The sequence below is a fragment of the Hemitrygon akajei genome, chromosome 27 (genome assembly GCF_048418815.1).
Source record: "Hemitrygon akajei chromosome 27, sHemAka1.3, whole genome shotgun sequence".
Lineage (NCBI taxonomy): Eukaryota > Metazoa > Chordata > Chondrichthyes > Myliobatiformes > Dasyatidae > Hemitrygon > Hemitrygon akajei.
In genome coordinates, this window is record NC_133150.1 from 42,248,346 (window position 1) to 42,260,945 (window position 12,600).

General features: G+C 42.9%; 1 protein-coding gene across 5 annotated transcripts in view; it reads left to right on the top strand.

Annotated features, from left to right (window-relative positions):
• LOC140717298 (polymeric immunoglobulin receptor-like) overlaps positions 1-11,273 on the top strand; it is a 120,187-nt gene extending 108,914 nt beyond the window's left edge. For 3 of the 5 annotated variants that reach the window (XM_073030739.1, XM_073030741.1, XM_073030744.1), the window contains exons 6-8: positions 1,672-1,790; positions 6,102-6,157; positions 8,799-11,273. In XM_073030739.1, coding sequence (XP_072886840.1) covers positions 1,672-1,790; positions 6,102-6,157; positions 8,799-8,978 — 355 coding nt within the window. In that variant the 3' untranslated portion in view covers positions 8,979-11,273. The remainder of the gene's footprint in view (positions 1-1,671; positions 1,791-6,101; positions 6,158-8,798) is intronic. The other 2 variants (XM_073030743.1, XM_073030740.1) reach the window with 2 other exon arrangements.
• Positions 11,274-12,600: the final 1,327 nt, after the last annotated feature.

A 12,600-nucleotide genomic window follows, 5' to 3' on the forward strand; every position in this document is an offset into this window, starting at 1 on the left:
TTTAGTCAGGGCTTCAAATGTTACAGGGAAAAAACAAGAAAATGAGATGGAATGGGATAATAAATCAGCCATGATGGTATGGTGGAGCAGACTCGATGGGCCAAATGATCTCATTCTGTTCCTCTGTCTTATGGTCTAAAGATGCAGTACACTGTAAAGGGTAAGGCCCTTAACAGTGTTGAGGAGAAGAAGAATCTTGGGATCCAAATTCATAGCTCCCTGAAAGAGGCTACACAGGTTGATAGGGGGGTTAAGAAAGCATACAGCATGCTTGCCTTTATTAGTTGTGACATTGACTTCAAAAGTCAGGAAGTTGTGTAAAACTCTAATTAGGTTGCATCTGCAATACTGCATATGTTTCTGGCCACCCCTTTATAGGAAGGGCGTCAATGCTTCAGAGAGGGTGTGGAAGAGTTCTACCAGAAAGCTGCTTTGAGTAGATGGCATGTGCTACAACAAGAGATCAGACAAACTTCGGTTGTTTTCGCTGGAGCGGCGGAGGTTGAAGGGAGATCTGAAAGAGGTTTATAATATTATAAGAAGCATAGATGGGAGAGACAGTATCGTTCTCTGAGGGTTGAAATGTCCAATAAGGAAGGGCATGCATTTCAGATGAGGGCAGTAATTTCAAAGGAGATGTGAGGGGCAAGTTTTTTTTTACCAGAGTGATGGGTGCCTGGAATGTGCTGCTTGGAATGGTGGAAGAGGCAGACACATTGGGGTCCTTTAAGAGACCTTTAGATAGGCACATAGATGTGAGGAACTGGAAGGATATCACATTGTGTAGGCAGAAGGGATTAGTTCAGTTAGCCCTTTGGTTACTAATTTAATTAGTTCAGCACAGCACTGTGCACCGAAAGGCATGTTCCTGTGCTGTTCTACGTTCTGGGTTCCATGAATCAGTCCTCATTAGGGGAATTGAGGTGGATAGGGTCAGTGGCTTTAAGTTCCTTGGCGTTAACCTATCAGAGGATCTGTATTGGGATCAGCACATAAGTGACATCACAAAGAAGACACAACCTGCCTCGGAAATTTGTGTAGGTTCAGCATGACACCAAAGAGTTTGAGAAACGTCTATAGATGCACAGTGGGCGTTAGCCTGACTGCTATGGCAACACCAAGGGATGAAGGGGGCTGCAGAAAGTGGTGGACACAGCCCAGTCTATCACAAAGAGTACCACTCTTTCCCCCCACCCCTCCCCCCCTTAAGTACATTGACACAGAGCACTGCAAAACGAAAGCAGCATCCAACTTCTGACCTCCAGTCCTTGACCCAGACTCACAGACATGGGGCCTTCAATCTCTGGACCACCCAGCTGCAGTTGGGGTATCCAGTTTTGTGCAGTCCTGTTGAAGAAACCATGACAACTTAGTAAAAGAGATCACCACGTATTCTGGTTAGGCAGCTCTCAGCATTCAAGATCGAATCCTCCCTCTGGTTCAATCCATTACGTGTTGGGCCTTATTATTTGTTCATATTCTTGTGGTAATATCGCTTCATGTGTTGTGTGTGAGTGATACATACTGCATGTACACCTTGGTCCAAAGGAATCTTTGTTTGGTTTGGTGGTCTACATGTGTACGGTTGGATGGCAGACTTAAACTTGACTTGAACTTTCCCTTGGACTGTCAATTGTACAAAGTTTCAATCTCATTTATCTTATTTTTTAGCAGCGGCCCACAGATATGGTACATTTTGGTTCCACTTCTGCTGGGACTATTGGTCTTACTTCTGATAGCTCTACTTATAAAGAAAAGAAGAAGACCATTGAAAACAGTCACTCCTGCAAGTAAGTAACACACAAAATATTCCTTCCAAGGTCAGAATGATAATAGAACAGCAACTGTTGTGTGTGATGGCACAATAATATATTGGGATCCAATGGAAAGTAGCAGTTGGCAGGGTCATTGGGGAGTGTAGTCAACTCTGGGTCCAAGCTGGGGTGGTGGGGTTGGTGGTGTGGAGCAGTCAAATCTCACACCAGAGTTCAAATCCCAGAAGGCAAAAGCTGGTGCTCTGACACAGAGTGACGGGAGAGCTAAATTACTTCTCTCCAGCCCAGGATGTAACGCCCAAGTTATGCGCAGACCATATATACGAATGGGAGACGAGCGGGATGGAATGGGATGGGATGGAGATGCAGGTGGTGGCAAGGCTGCAGGCTCCTGTTATGTGGGAACTCGGTTTGTGGCCACATTTTGGACTTGCGAACAGCTCGGGTTACAAACTGTCATATCTCCTGTCATATCTCAGGACATGGATTCACATGTCATAGTACAGGCCCTTCAACCCATGATATTATGCCAATCTTTTCACCTTTTCTAAGATCGATCTAACCCTTCCCTCCTACGTAGCCCTCCATTTTTCTATCTTCCATGTGCCTATCTATGAGTTACTTGCGTATCCCTATGTATCTGCCTCTACCACCACCCCTTTCTCTCCTACATTTCCAACAATGTCATTTGGAAATGAGTCCTGTCATTTCCAAAAATTACAATGAAATTATGTTCTCTTGTATTAGTCATTTCCAACCCTGGGGAAAAGTCTCTGGCTATCCACTCAGTCTATGCCTCTCATCACCTCGTACAGTGTTGTGCCACTTATCATCCTTTAGTGGAGAATCCTGGAGAGGAGCTGTAGATGTAAAGGATCACTTGGCAGCGTGGTGGTAGAGCCATGAAATTCTCTCGATCAACAGCATGCAAAACCAGATTACCTGGCAGTTAACACAGCTGTTAGTGCCCAAATTGGCAGCCACAACAGTGACAAGATGTCAGAAACGATCTACACATGCAAAATGCTAGAGGAACTCAGCAGGTCAGACAGCTTCAATGGAGGGAAATAAGCAGTCGATGTTTCAGCTCGAGAAACTTCAGCAGGGTTTTTATTCTTCTCCATTGGTGTTGCCTGACCAGCATTCTGTGTGTGCCGCTCAAGATTTCCAGCATCTGCGGAATCTTTTGAGTCAAAATCTCTTGTGACTATGGAAATCTCTTGTGACTAAACTGATGCACCATCAATAACTCTCGAAGACGGAATGCAAACGATAGGCTTTTATTAGCTGCAAGAGACCACCACACAACATCCTGGAGACTGAGGGAGGAGCAGTGCCTCCAATCGCCTTTATCCAGGGGTCTGTGAGAGGAGCCACAGGAGCAGTCAGCAGAAGGGCATGTCCAGACAGGTATATGTAGTTCACCACATAAACAGAGGCAACCTCTCTCCAGTCTGGATTGAGAGGTAATCATTTCCTGGACGTTGAGGATAGTTTTAAACTCAACATTTTAAGAACAGCTACTTACCCTCCTCCAACAAATTTTTGAATAGACTGTGAACTCAACAGCACTACTTCACTATTTTTCTCTCTTTTTAAATATATCTTACTGTAAATTATAGTAATTTTTATGCAGTGCTGCTGCAAAGCAACAAATTTCAAAGCAGATGTCAGTGATAATAAACCTGATACTGATTTTGATAGCTCCCTGCTTCTCAAGAATTGGCACAGTTGTTTTCTTGAGGGAGATGCTGGCTATTAAGATTCTAAGACTGCACCTGCAAGGTTCGATGGATCCTGCATCCACAGCAGCCAATGTCGGTACAGAAAATATTAAGAGGCCAGTGGTAGAAGGCTAGATATTGCCCGGGACGCATGAAGTTGCACCTAGACATCTCCCCTCCATTGAGCACACCTACATGGAGCATTGTCGTGGGAAAACAGCATTCATCATCGGGGACCCTGAACACCCAAGTCATGCTGTCTTAACACTGCTGCCATCTGAAGAAGGTACAAGAGCCTTAGGACTCAGACCACCAGGTTCAAGAACAACCATCAACCCTCAATCATCAGGCGCTTGAATCAAAGGGGGACATCACTGAACTGTTCACACAGCCTTTGGATTCACGTCCAAGGACTCTTCACTTCATCGTCTTGACATTTATTGCTTATTTATTTATTATTATTATTTACTTTCTTTTGTATTTGCATAGCTTGTCTTTTGCACACTGGTTGTCTGCCCTGTTGGTAATGTTCTTTTTATTGATTCTATGATGATTGTTGGCTTTATCGAGCATGCCCGCAAGAAAATGATTCTCAGGGTTGTACCTTTTGACATATTTACATTGAACTTTGAACTACTTCCAACGGCACTTGTATGGAAAAGTACAAAATCAAATTAAGCTTCAGTTTATTGTGTCATCCAGAATTTACCACTTCCTTCACTGCAGTTCTCGTTTGGTGGTGTACAGGCACGTCAGCCTAGTTTGTTACGGAAGTTTCAGTGGCCGGTTTCGAAACCACATCTACTGAAATCAGCCCGGTGTTGTGTTACACTTGATGGGAAGTAGTTTTCCTATCGTAAAGCAAGGAAGTAGCAAGCTGCTGCAGCTTCCTGTAGCAAGTTTGAGTCATTGTGTGTAGTTGAGCAGGAAAGCAGAAAATTGAGAAACTCAGGCAAATACTTTGATTGGCGCTTCAAAATGTGGGCTGCCCAAGCACGACCTTGGACTGTTTTGGTCATTGATGCAAATAGAGGAGAATGATATTCCCATTTCTACTGTAAAAAACGCTATTCCCCTTTCTCAGTCCCTTTTCCTCGCAGGATGAGGCTTTCCTTTCCAGGGCATCAGAGATGTCCTCCTTCTTCAAGGAGGTTTCCCTTCCTCCACCATTGATGCAGCCCTCGCTCACATCCCCTCCATTTTTCAGACATCCACACTCACACCATTTTCCCGCCGCCTCAACAATAATGGAGTTCATCTTGTCCTCACCTACCACCGCATGAACCGGTGGCATTCAACACATCGTTCTCCACAACTTCTGCCCTCTTCACTGGTAGCCTACCACCAAATACAGTACATCTTTACCTCCCCATCACTCCCCACTTTCAACAGAGATCGCTCCTTCCGTAATTCCCCACTAGTCGTCCTCCTGCCAGTTTTCCCAACAAGCAACAGAAATGCTACACCTCCCTTACCTCCATTCAGGGCCGCAAACATCCTTCCAGATGAGGTAACATTTCAAATCTGTTAGGGTCATCTATTGTATCCGGTGCTCCCAATGTGGCCTCCTCTACATTGGTGTAAATTGGGGGAGGGGACCTCTTTGTCAAACACCTCTGCTCTATCTGCCAACGTGGAATTTCCCAGAGGCCAACCATTTTAATTCCCACTCCCATCCCCATCCCTCTTCCCTTTCTGACATGTCAGTCCATGTTCTCCTCATGTGCCACTATGAGGATACCCCAAGGTGGAGGAACATTATATTCCATCTGGGTGCTTTCCAACATGATGGCATGAACATCAATTTCGCCTTCCAGTATTTTTTTCTCCGCTCTTCCCTTTTCTTCTATTCCTCATGTTGGTCTCTTACCTCTTCTCCTCGCCCGCCTATCACCTCCCCCTGGTGCCCCTCCTTTTTCCCTTTCTCCCAAGGTCCACGCTCCTCTCCTATCAGATTCATCCAGCTTTTTGTGTGTACTTCTCTGTATGCTCTGATGTTTCAATGTACCTTGAGAATCGACTTTATTCGTCATATACATGTATATGGATTAGAGATTTGCTGTGTTGGCTGGTGCAACAACAAAAACTATATTCAAAAATTACAAACTATAAACTCTTATCTAAAAATAAAGTTAGAGATTTAAGTGCAGATACGGAATAAATTTGCACGAATACCAGCATGTACTGTAATTACACCACAAAAACACCATTGTTTTTCAAAACGTTTATCGTCTTCAGGTGGGGGGGGCAGAACAGATAGAGAAGGGTGAGGGGTGCTGAGTAGAATGGTTGGTCCAATTAACTACCTGGGAGGATAATAAGATGGAGTAAAGGTTTTGTTTTAATAGCTGTGGAGCGCTTTCCAGAAGGGAGCTTTTGGAAAAGGTAGCGTGTAGGGTGGGTAGTGCCTGCAATGACTTTTTTCCTTGCCCACTTCGTAGTCCTAGAGACAAATAGGTCCAGCAGTGATGGTAGATTGCAGCCAATGACCCTTTCTGCTGACCTACATAAAGCTCATAAAGGTAGAATGAAGGTGGAGCAAACCTGCTACAGGGGATGGGGGGAAATATGAGAATATTTGTCTTCTAAGTGGTATTTTTAGTTTTTTTTTCTTTTGCAGATAATAACATGAACCCAGAAACTTCGATTACAGCCAAGGTGAGAATGCAGAGTAATATGAAATTACGATATATTGCTGCTCTTTTTCAGTTCTTAGCACAATACATAATTTCTTTAACAAACTAAAAACTCTCAAAAGTAATTGCTTCAACTATTCTTGCACTATTTTCTTCAGATGGGAATATAATTTTGAAAAGACATTTTATTGGGTAGATATCACACATGAAATGCTGTTGGAACTCAACAGGTCAGGCGGCATCTATGGAGAAGAATATATCACTGAGGCCCTTCATCGTGACTTGAAAGGAAGGGGGAAGAAGACAAAATATGAAGGTGGGGGGAGGGAGAGGAGTTCAAGCTAACAGGTGATAAGTGAAGCTAGGAAGGTAGGTGGGTGGGGAAGGGAGGATGAAGGGAGAAGCTTGGAGGTGATAGGTGGAAAAGGTCTTCTTCTTCTTCGGCTTTCCATCGATTTTGATGTTCACTGAGGCCTGGGCAAGGTTATATGGAAGACTGGCAGTTGCCCATGCTGCAAGGTTCCCCTCTCCACACCTCCGATGTTGTCCAAGGGAAGGGCCTAGGCCAATACAGCTTGGCACTGGTGCGTTGCAGAGCAATGTGTTGTTAAGTGCCTCGCTCAAGGACACATCACACTGTCTCAGCTGAGGCTTGAACTAGGGACCTTCAGATACTAGACCGATGCCTTAGTCACTTGGCTATGCCAAGTGGTGAAAAAGGTAATGGGCTGAGGAAGAAGGAATCTGATGCAAGGACAGTGGATCATGGGAGGAAGGGATAGAGGAGGTGAACCAGAGGAGAGGTGATTAGGCATGTGAAAAGAAGGGAAAGGATAAGAGGGGAGCCAGACTGAAGAATGGAAAAGGAAAGGGGAGAAGAAATTGATGTTCCTGCCATCAGGTTGGAGGCTATTCAGACAGAATATGAGGTATTGCTCCTCCAAGCTGTCTGCTGCTAAAAGGACTGTATGTGAACAGTGAGCAAGGAGAGGATCAACTCTGCAGTTTCCTGGTTAGAACTTGGGCTAGATGTTATTTACAGGACTGTGGGGAAATAATGGGAGAATGTAATTGCTGTGCCAGGTACGAGGATGGACCTGTTGGACAGAATGGCCTTTTCTTATGCTATGACTACCCTATTCTCTGATTATCCAATGCACTTCTCATTCCCAGGCAATGTCCTATTTTACTTTGTTCACCTCAATGTACAGGAACAGGATCAAAGCTTTGTGCTGTAATCAATCCAGCTCCTACCAAGTTTTTTGCTTCAAAGATCGAAGAACACTTACTATCAAAGTAGGTACCGGTACACATTGTACAGCCTTGAGGTGCCTCTCCTTACAGGCAAGCACAAAACAAGAAACCTGAAAGAACCCGTTAAGAAAAGACCAATACCCGATGTGCAGAGAGAGAGAGAGAGAGATTAAAAACATAAATCACGTAAACAATAAAAGCCAGCAACAGCATTTTGAGCGAAAGTGAGCCCTTAGACACGAAGCCTGGAGCAGCCGGAGCAGGCCCACAGCCTCAGTCTCAGTGGGGCAAAGCTGGTAGATCACTGAAGCCACTTTATGTACAGGTGCCTCCGGGACTCCAAACACCTTGGCGCAGTCTTTGTCTTGGTCTCCCTGAATCTATGATTGGCCACATCCTAGAGAGCAGTGAGGAACAGCAGTCATCCACGGCACTCTGTAATGATTTGATCTGTATAGATGGTACGCGAGACAAGCCTCTCACTATGCCTTGATGCAGGTGACAATAATAAACCAATACAATACATCCTGTTGAATCTCCTCTGCCCTCTCTCTAGTACCATCCATCTTGCTGGCTAGAACTTCACACAGTGTTTGAGCTGGGATCTGACCAATGTTTTATGAGATTACAGCATAACTTTGCTGCTCTTATATTTATGCCCCTGACCAATGGTCCCTCTAAGGTGTGCACATGTGTGCATGCACACATCTTTTGCTACCTGCACACTAAGGAAGTTAAACGGAGCACACCCTCCACCTCGTTGGCATGTTAAGTATATTTCACCATTGTACACATTCATATTTCCTTTTCGGACGGTGTTGACAATGTGGAGTTTGCGATGGTTTGTCTGCAGGTTTTAGAGCTGGCTTAATTATACTGTTTTTTTTAAATTGAAGAAATTATTGAATCAATAATTCACTGTTCACATGTTGTTGTTACTGGGCAAAGAACTGCACAGCACAAGATTTTTGCGCACACTGGTCATTACAAATTAGAGGGAAGGTTGCCCCTGACTCATGAAAGCTACTGTCCCATATGCATTCTTAACCACGTTATTAACCTTTTCTACCACCGTCAAGGCTCCTTAGGTTTGTATTCTGAGGTCCCTCTGTTCCTTACTGATCCCCAGGGTGCAGCCATTCTTGTATTTAGAGAGACCAAGATGGAGACTGCTCCAAGGTTTTGGGAATCCTGTGGCCACACATTCTTAAAGAGGCTGCAGTGATCTACCAGAAACCAAACACTAGGCATGGGCTGGCTTGAGAACAATACAACCCTTTGAATCTGTTTCCTTCTCCACACTTGCTGCCCGACCTGTTGAACATTTCCTGTATTCCCTATCCAAATCTCAGATTTCAAGAGTACTTTACCCTTTGCATTTAAATAACTAATTGACTTACTTATTTTAGTTCGAAAAAGAAGCTGAAGATACTGTTACCTATTCCACAATCACCATTCAGCCTTCCACTCAGACTGAAGGAAGTTCGGCAATTTATTCCAATACGAAGGATCTGAAAGAGCAAAATGGAGATGTCAAGATCCATTCATCGGAATCAGTAGAATATTCTACCCTGTTATTTAGATCCTAGTGCAAATATGGCACCATTCAGTTTTCAAGAAATATTGTCTTAAGTTAAGATCATTCTTCTAAATATTTGCATTACAGAAACTTCGAAGTTATTTTTAATTAATGAATAATATGTAAAAAGAATTTGCCCAAGATCTAGAGAACACCAAAATATACTAGGGCTTTAATCTTTGCTTATCTTTCATTGAACCCTGAAAACTTGGTCATCCACATCTCTGTTAACCATGTCTTAACCTGCACTAGAAAGACTCCAGACACTGAAACTTCAGAGCAAAGTGCTTTAGAGTTCCAGTGCCTCAGCCACTGTAGGTCAGGCAGCTTCAATGGAAAGGAATAAACAGTAGATATTTCCACCTGACATCCTCCATCAGGACTGGAAAGGAAGAGGGCAGAAGTTAGAATAACAGGGTGGGAGGGGGATAGAAGCACAAGCTGGTGGGCGAAGGGTGAATCTAGGTGAGGGGGTGAGGTGGAGCAGGGAGTAGAAAAGGGAACAATGTGAGGAGCTGGTAGATAATAGTGAAAGGGGCAAAGGACTGATACCAGCTTCTCACATCATTCACCTATCTGAATTCATCTATTGCCTGCCAGCTTGTGTTCCTCCCCTTATCCCCACCTTTCTATTCTGGCTTCTGCCTCCTTCCTTTCCAGTTCTAATGAAGGGTCTCAATCTGAAACATCAATTGTTCATTTCCCTCCAGAAATCTGCCTGACCTGCTCAGTTTCTCCAGCGCTTGGTGTGAGATATCCTAACAAAACACTGTGCCCCTCTCACCCTGCCTCACTAACTCATAGTGCCTCCTGATCAAGTGTTACAAATTAGAAGTTCCCATCCTCATTTTGCCTCATTAACCTCAGTCTTTCCCACATCTTTGCTCCTCCTGCTCCACAATCCTCCAAGATCTCTTGCACACCCTGAAAATTAATCTCCCTACCTTTGTCTCTTGGAAAACTAAAGCTTTCACCCAGCTTTTCATCATCTGCCCTAATGCCCTCATATGGAAATACTGTACCTCCAGGAAGGTGGGTGTATTCATCATCTTTGATTGATAATACTCATGTGTAACCCTTGGGATATTCCTGGTGCATTAAAGCTTCTACATTAGTAGGAATAGTCACTGTTTCTTTTCTCCATGTTCTCCACCTTCCTGGAAGACAGAATAAATAACTACTGTCATTTCATTCCCGCATAGACTAGTAGACAGTAGCATTTCAATTCCACAAGAGATTCTGCAGATGCTGGAAATTTTTATTTTATTGGGATACAGTGTGCAACAGGCTCTTCTGGCCCTACAAGCTGCGCTGCCCAGTGGCCGCCTCTTTACCCCTAGCCTAATCACGGGACAGTTTACAAAGACCAACTAACCTACCCACTGTGGGAGGAAACTGGATCACCCAAAGAAAACTCATGCAGTCATGGGGAGAGCATACAAACTCCTTACAGACAGCGGCAGGAATTAAACCTGGGTCACAGGTACTGTAAAGCATTGTACTAACCATTCCACCACCATGCCCAGAAAAACACACACAACATGCTGCAGGACATCAGCAAGTCAAGCAGCATCTATGGAAATGAATAACAAGTCAATAGTTCGGGCAGAGACCCTTCTTCAGGACTCACCCATTTGAACATAGAATAGTACAGCATAATACAGGCCCTTCAGCCCACAATGTTGTGCTGTCCTTCTAACCTATTCCATGATCAATTTAGAAGATCTATCAACATTATTAAGTGAAATATCTTCCAACAATTCCTCACCTTGGATTTACTAACCTCATCAATTTCATCCTCTGAAATACTAATTATTGGACAAACAAGAGAGCAAACAAGTTCCCTATGTCCACAGATCACTGACTAATATCAGTCTTGTTCAGTAACAATGCCCCTATGGGTGAAAGCCATCTTCAGTAACAAACTGGAATTGCCTATGTGTTGGGAAATGTAAGAACTGGTTGTCGGCCTAAAGAAGCAAGAGGGTAGGGAGCAGGCACAACACATCCTCATCATCTGAACTTCTGTAGAAATGTAAGGACAGCTTCAAGTCCCTAGGCATCTGTATCACCTGATCCCTCAAAACTGATGTGCTGATCTAGAAATCATATCAGCACTTTCTTAGATGTCTGATTCTTATGAACTTTTGCAGGTGTATGTAGTATATGTAATATTTCAGTAATCTTTGAGTAACCTTGTAAATATATAGTTGTATGTAAAAGTACATAAATTGCATACATTATCATGTTACCATGTGATAATGTGTGTGCTTTGCTTAAAGTAAAACACAAAGTTAGACTCACATTTTGGACCCCCGTGTCTTCCTTTGAATGAATGTTCTGAAGTTACAAAACATAATGTTGGTGACGAGATAAATATAAATGATCCCAAGATGGCTACTGATCCATTGATGCAGAATTAGATGTTTAAGTTCAAAGGAAATGTCGGCGAGACTTTTGAGTTCGAAGAAATGCACAGAAAGGAACAGTGAGTGAAAAACAGTCCAGCACATGTAGAGACTATCACGTTAGAAAATAGGCAATAAACAGAAGTATTCATGAGCTCATAACGAGTGAGTGTAGGGTGATAATAATCATTTTTAAAAAACAGAAATGGCTGCCAACATCGGAAAGATTGACCTGTTTGCTTGCACAGAAGATAACTGGCTCATGTATACTGTGCTAAATGGACAGTATTTTAAAGCAAATGAAGTAGCCAATGAGAAACTAGGGCCAATTTTGCTGAGTGCATTCGGTTTAAAGGCATACAGTTCACGTCGAAGTTTAACTGCTCCACCCAAACCAGCAGAAATTAGCTTTACTGATATTGTCAAAGCAATGTAAGAACATTTAGAACCAAAGCCATTGTTGATTACAGAATGGTTTAATAATAATAAGTACTTTATTGATCCCAAGTGGGAAATTATTTCATTACAGCAGCAACATTTAAAAACACACTTAGAAACAATAATAAATATAATAAAGTACAGAATAATACTGTACACAATAATAATTTAGGTTCCATAAGTGGAATCAAAAAGGAGACTACATTTCAGCGTACATGACTGAAATTAAGAGATTGTCTGAGCATTGTCATTTCATTCATGGACTTAGTAATGCACTGAGAGATAATTTAGTTAGTGGAATCTTACAAGAAAGCATTCAAAAACAGCTCCTAGCTGAAGCACAGCTTTCATTTAAAAGTGAAGTTGAAATCACTATATCAATGGAAACAATGGACAGAGAAGCAATTGAGTTCCATTCAGGAATGAAAGTGAGCATGAACAAAATTGCAATGTCTAAACAGAAATTGGCCAGGCCGACCAAGCTGTGTTACCATTGTAGCTAGGGCTCACATACACCAGACCATGCGAATTTAAAAGTGAAACTTGCAGAAAATGCAACAAAGTAGGGCACATACAAAGAGTATGTCAGGCAGCCAAAAATACTAGTCCACACTGGCCAGACAAAAAGCTAAAAATACAAGTTACAGTGTCAAAAAGAGTACTAACCTGCATGCTGTTGATGAAAATTCTGATAATGATGAGACTGACACAGGACTGTGTAGACTCGAGATTTTCCATGTGTAAATTAACAATAGACAATCAAAATGACTTATGCCAGAAGTAAAT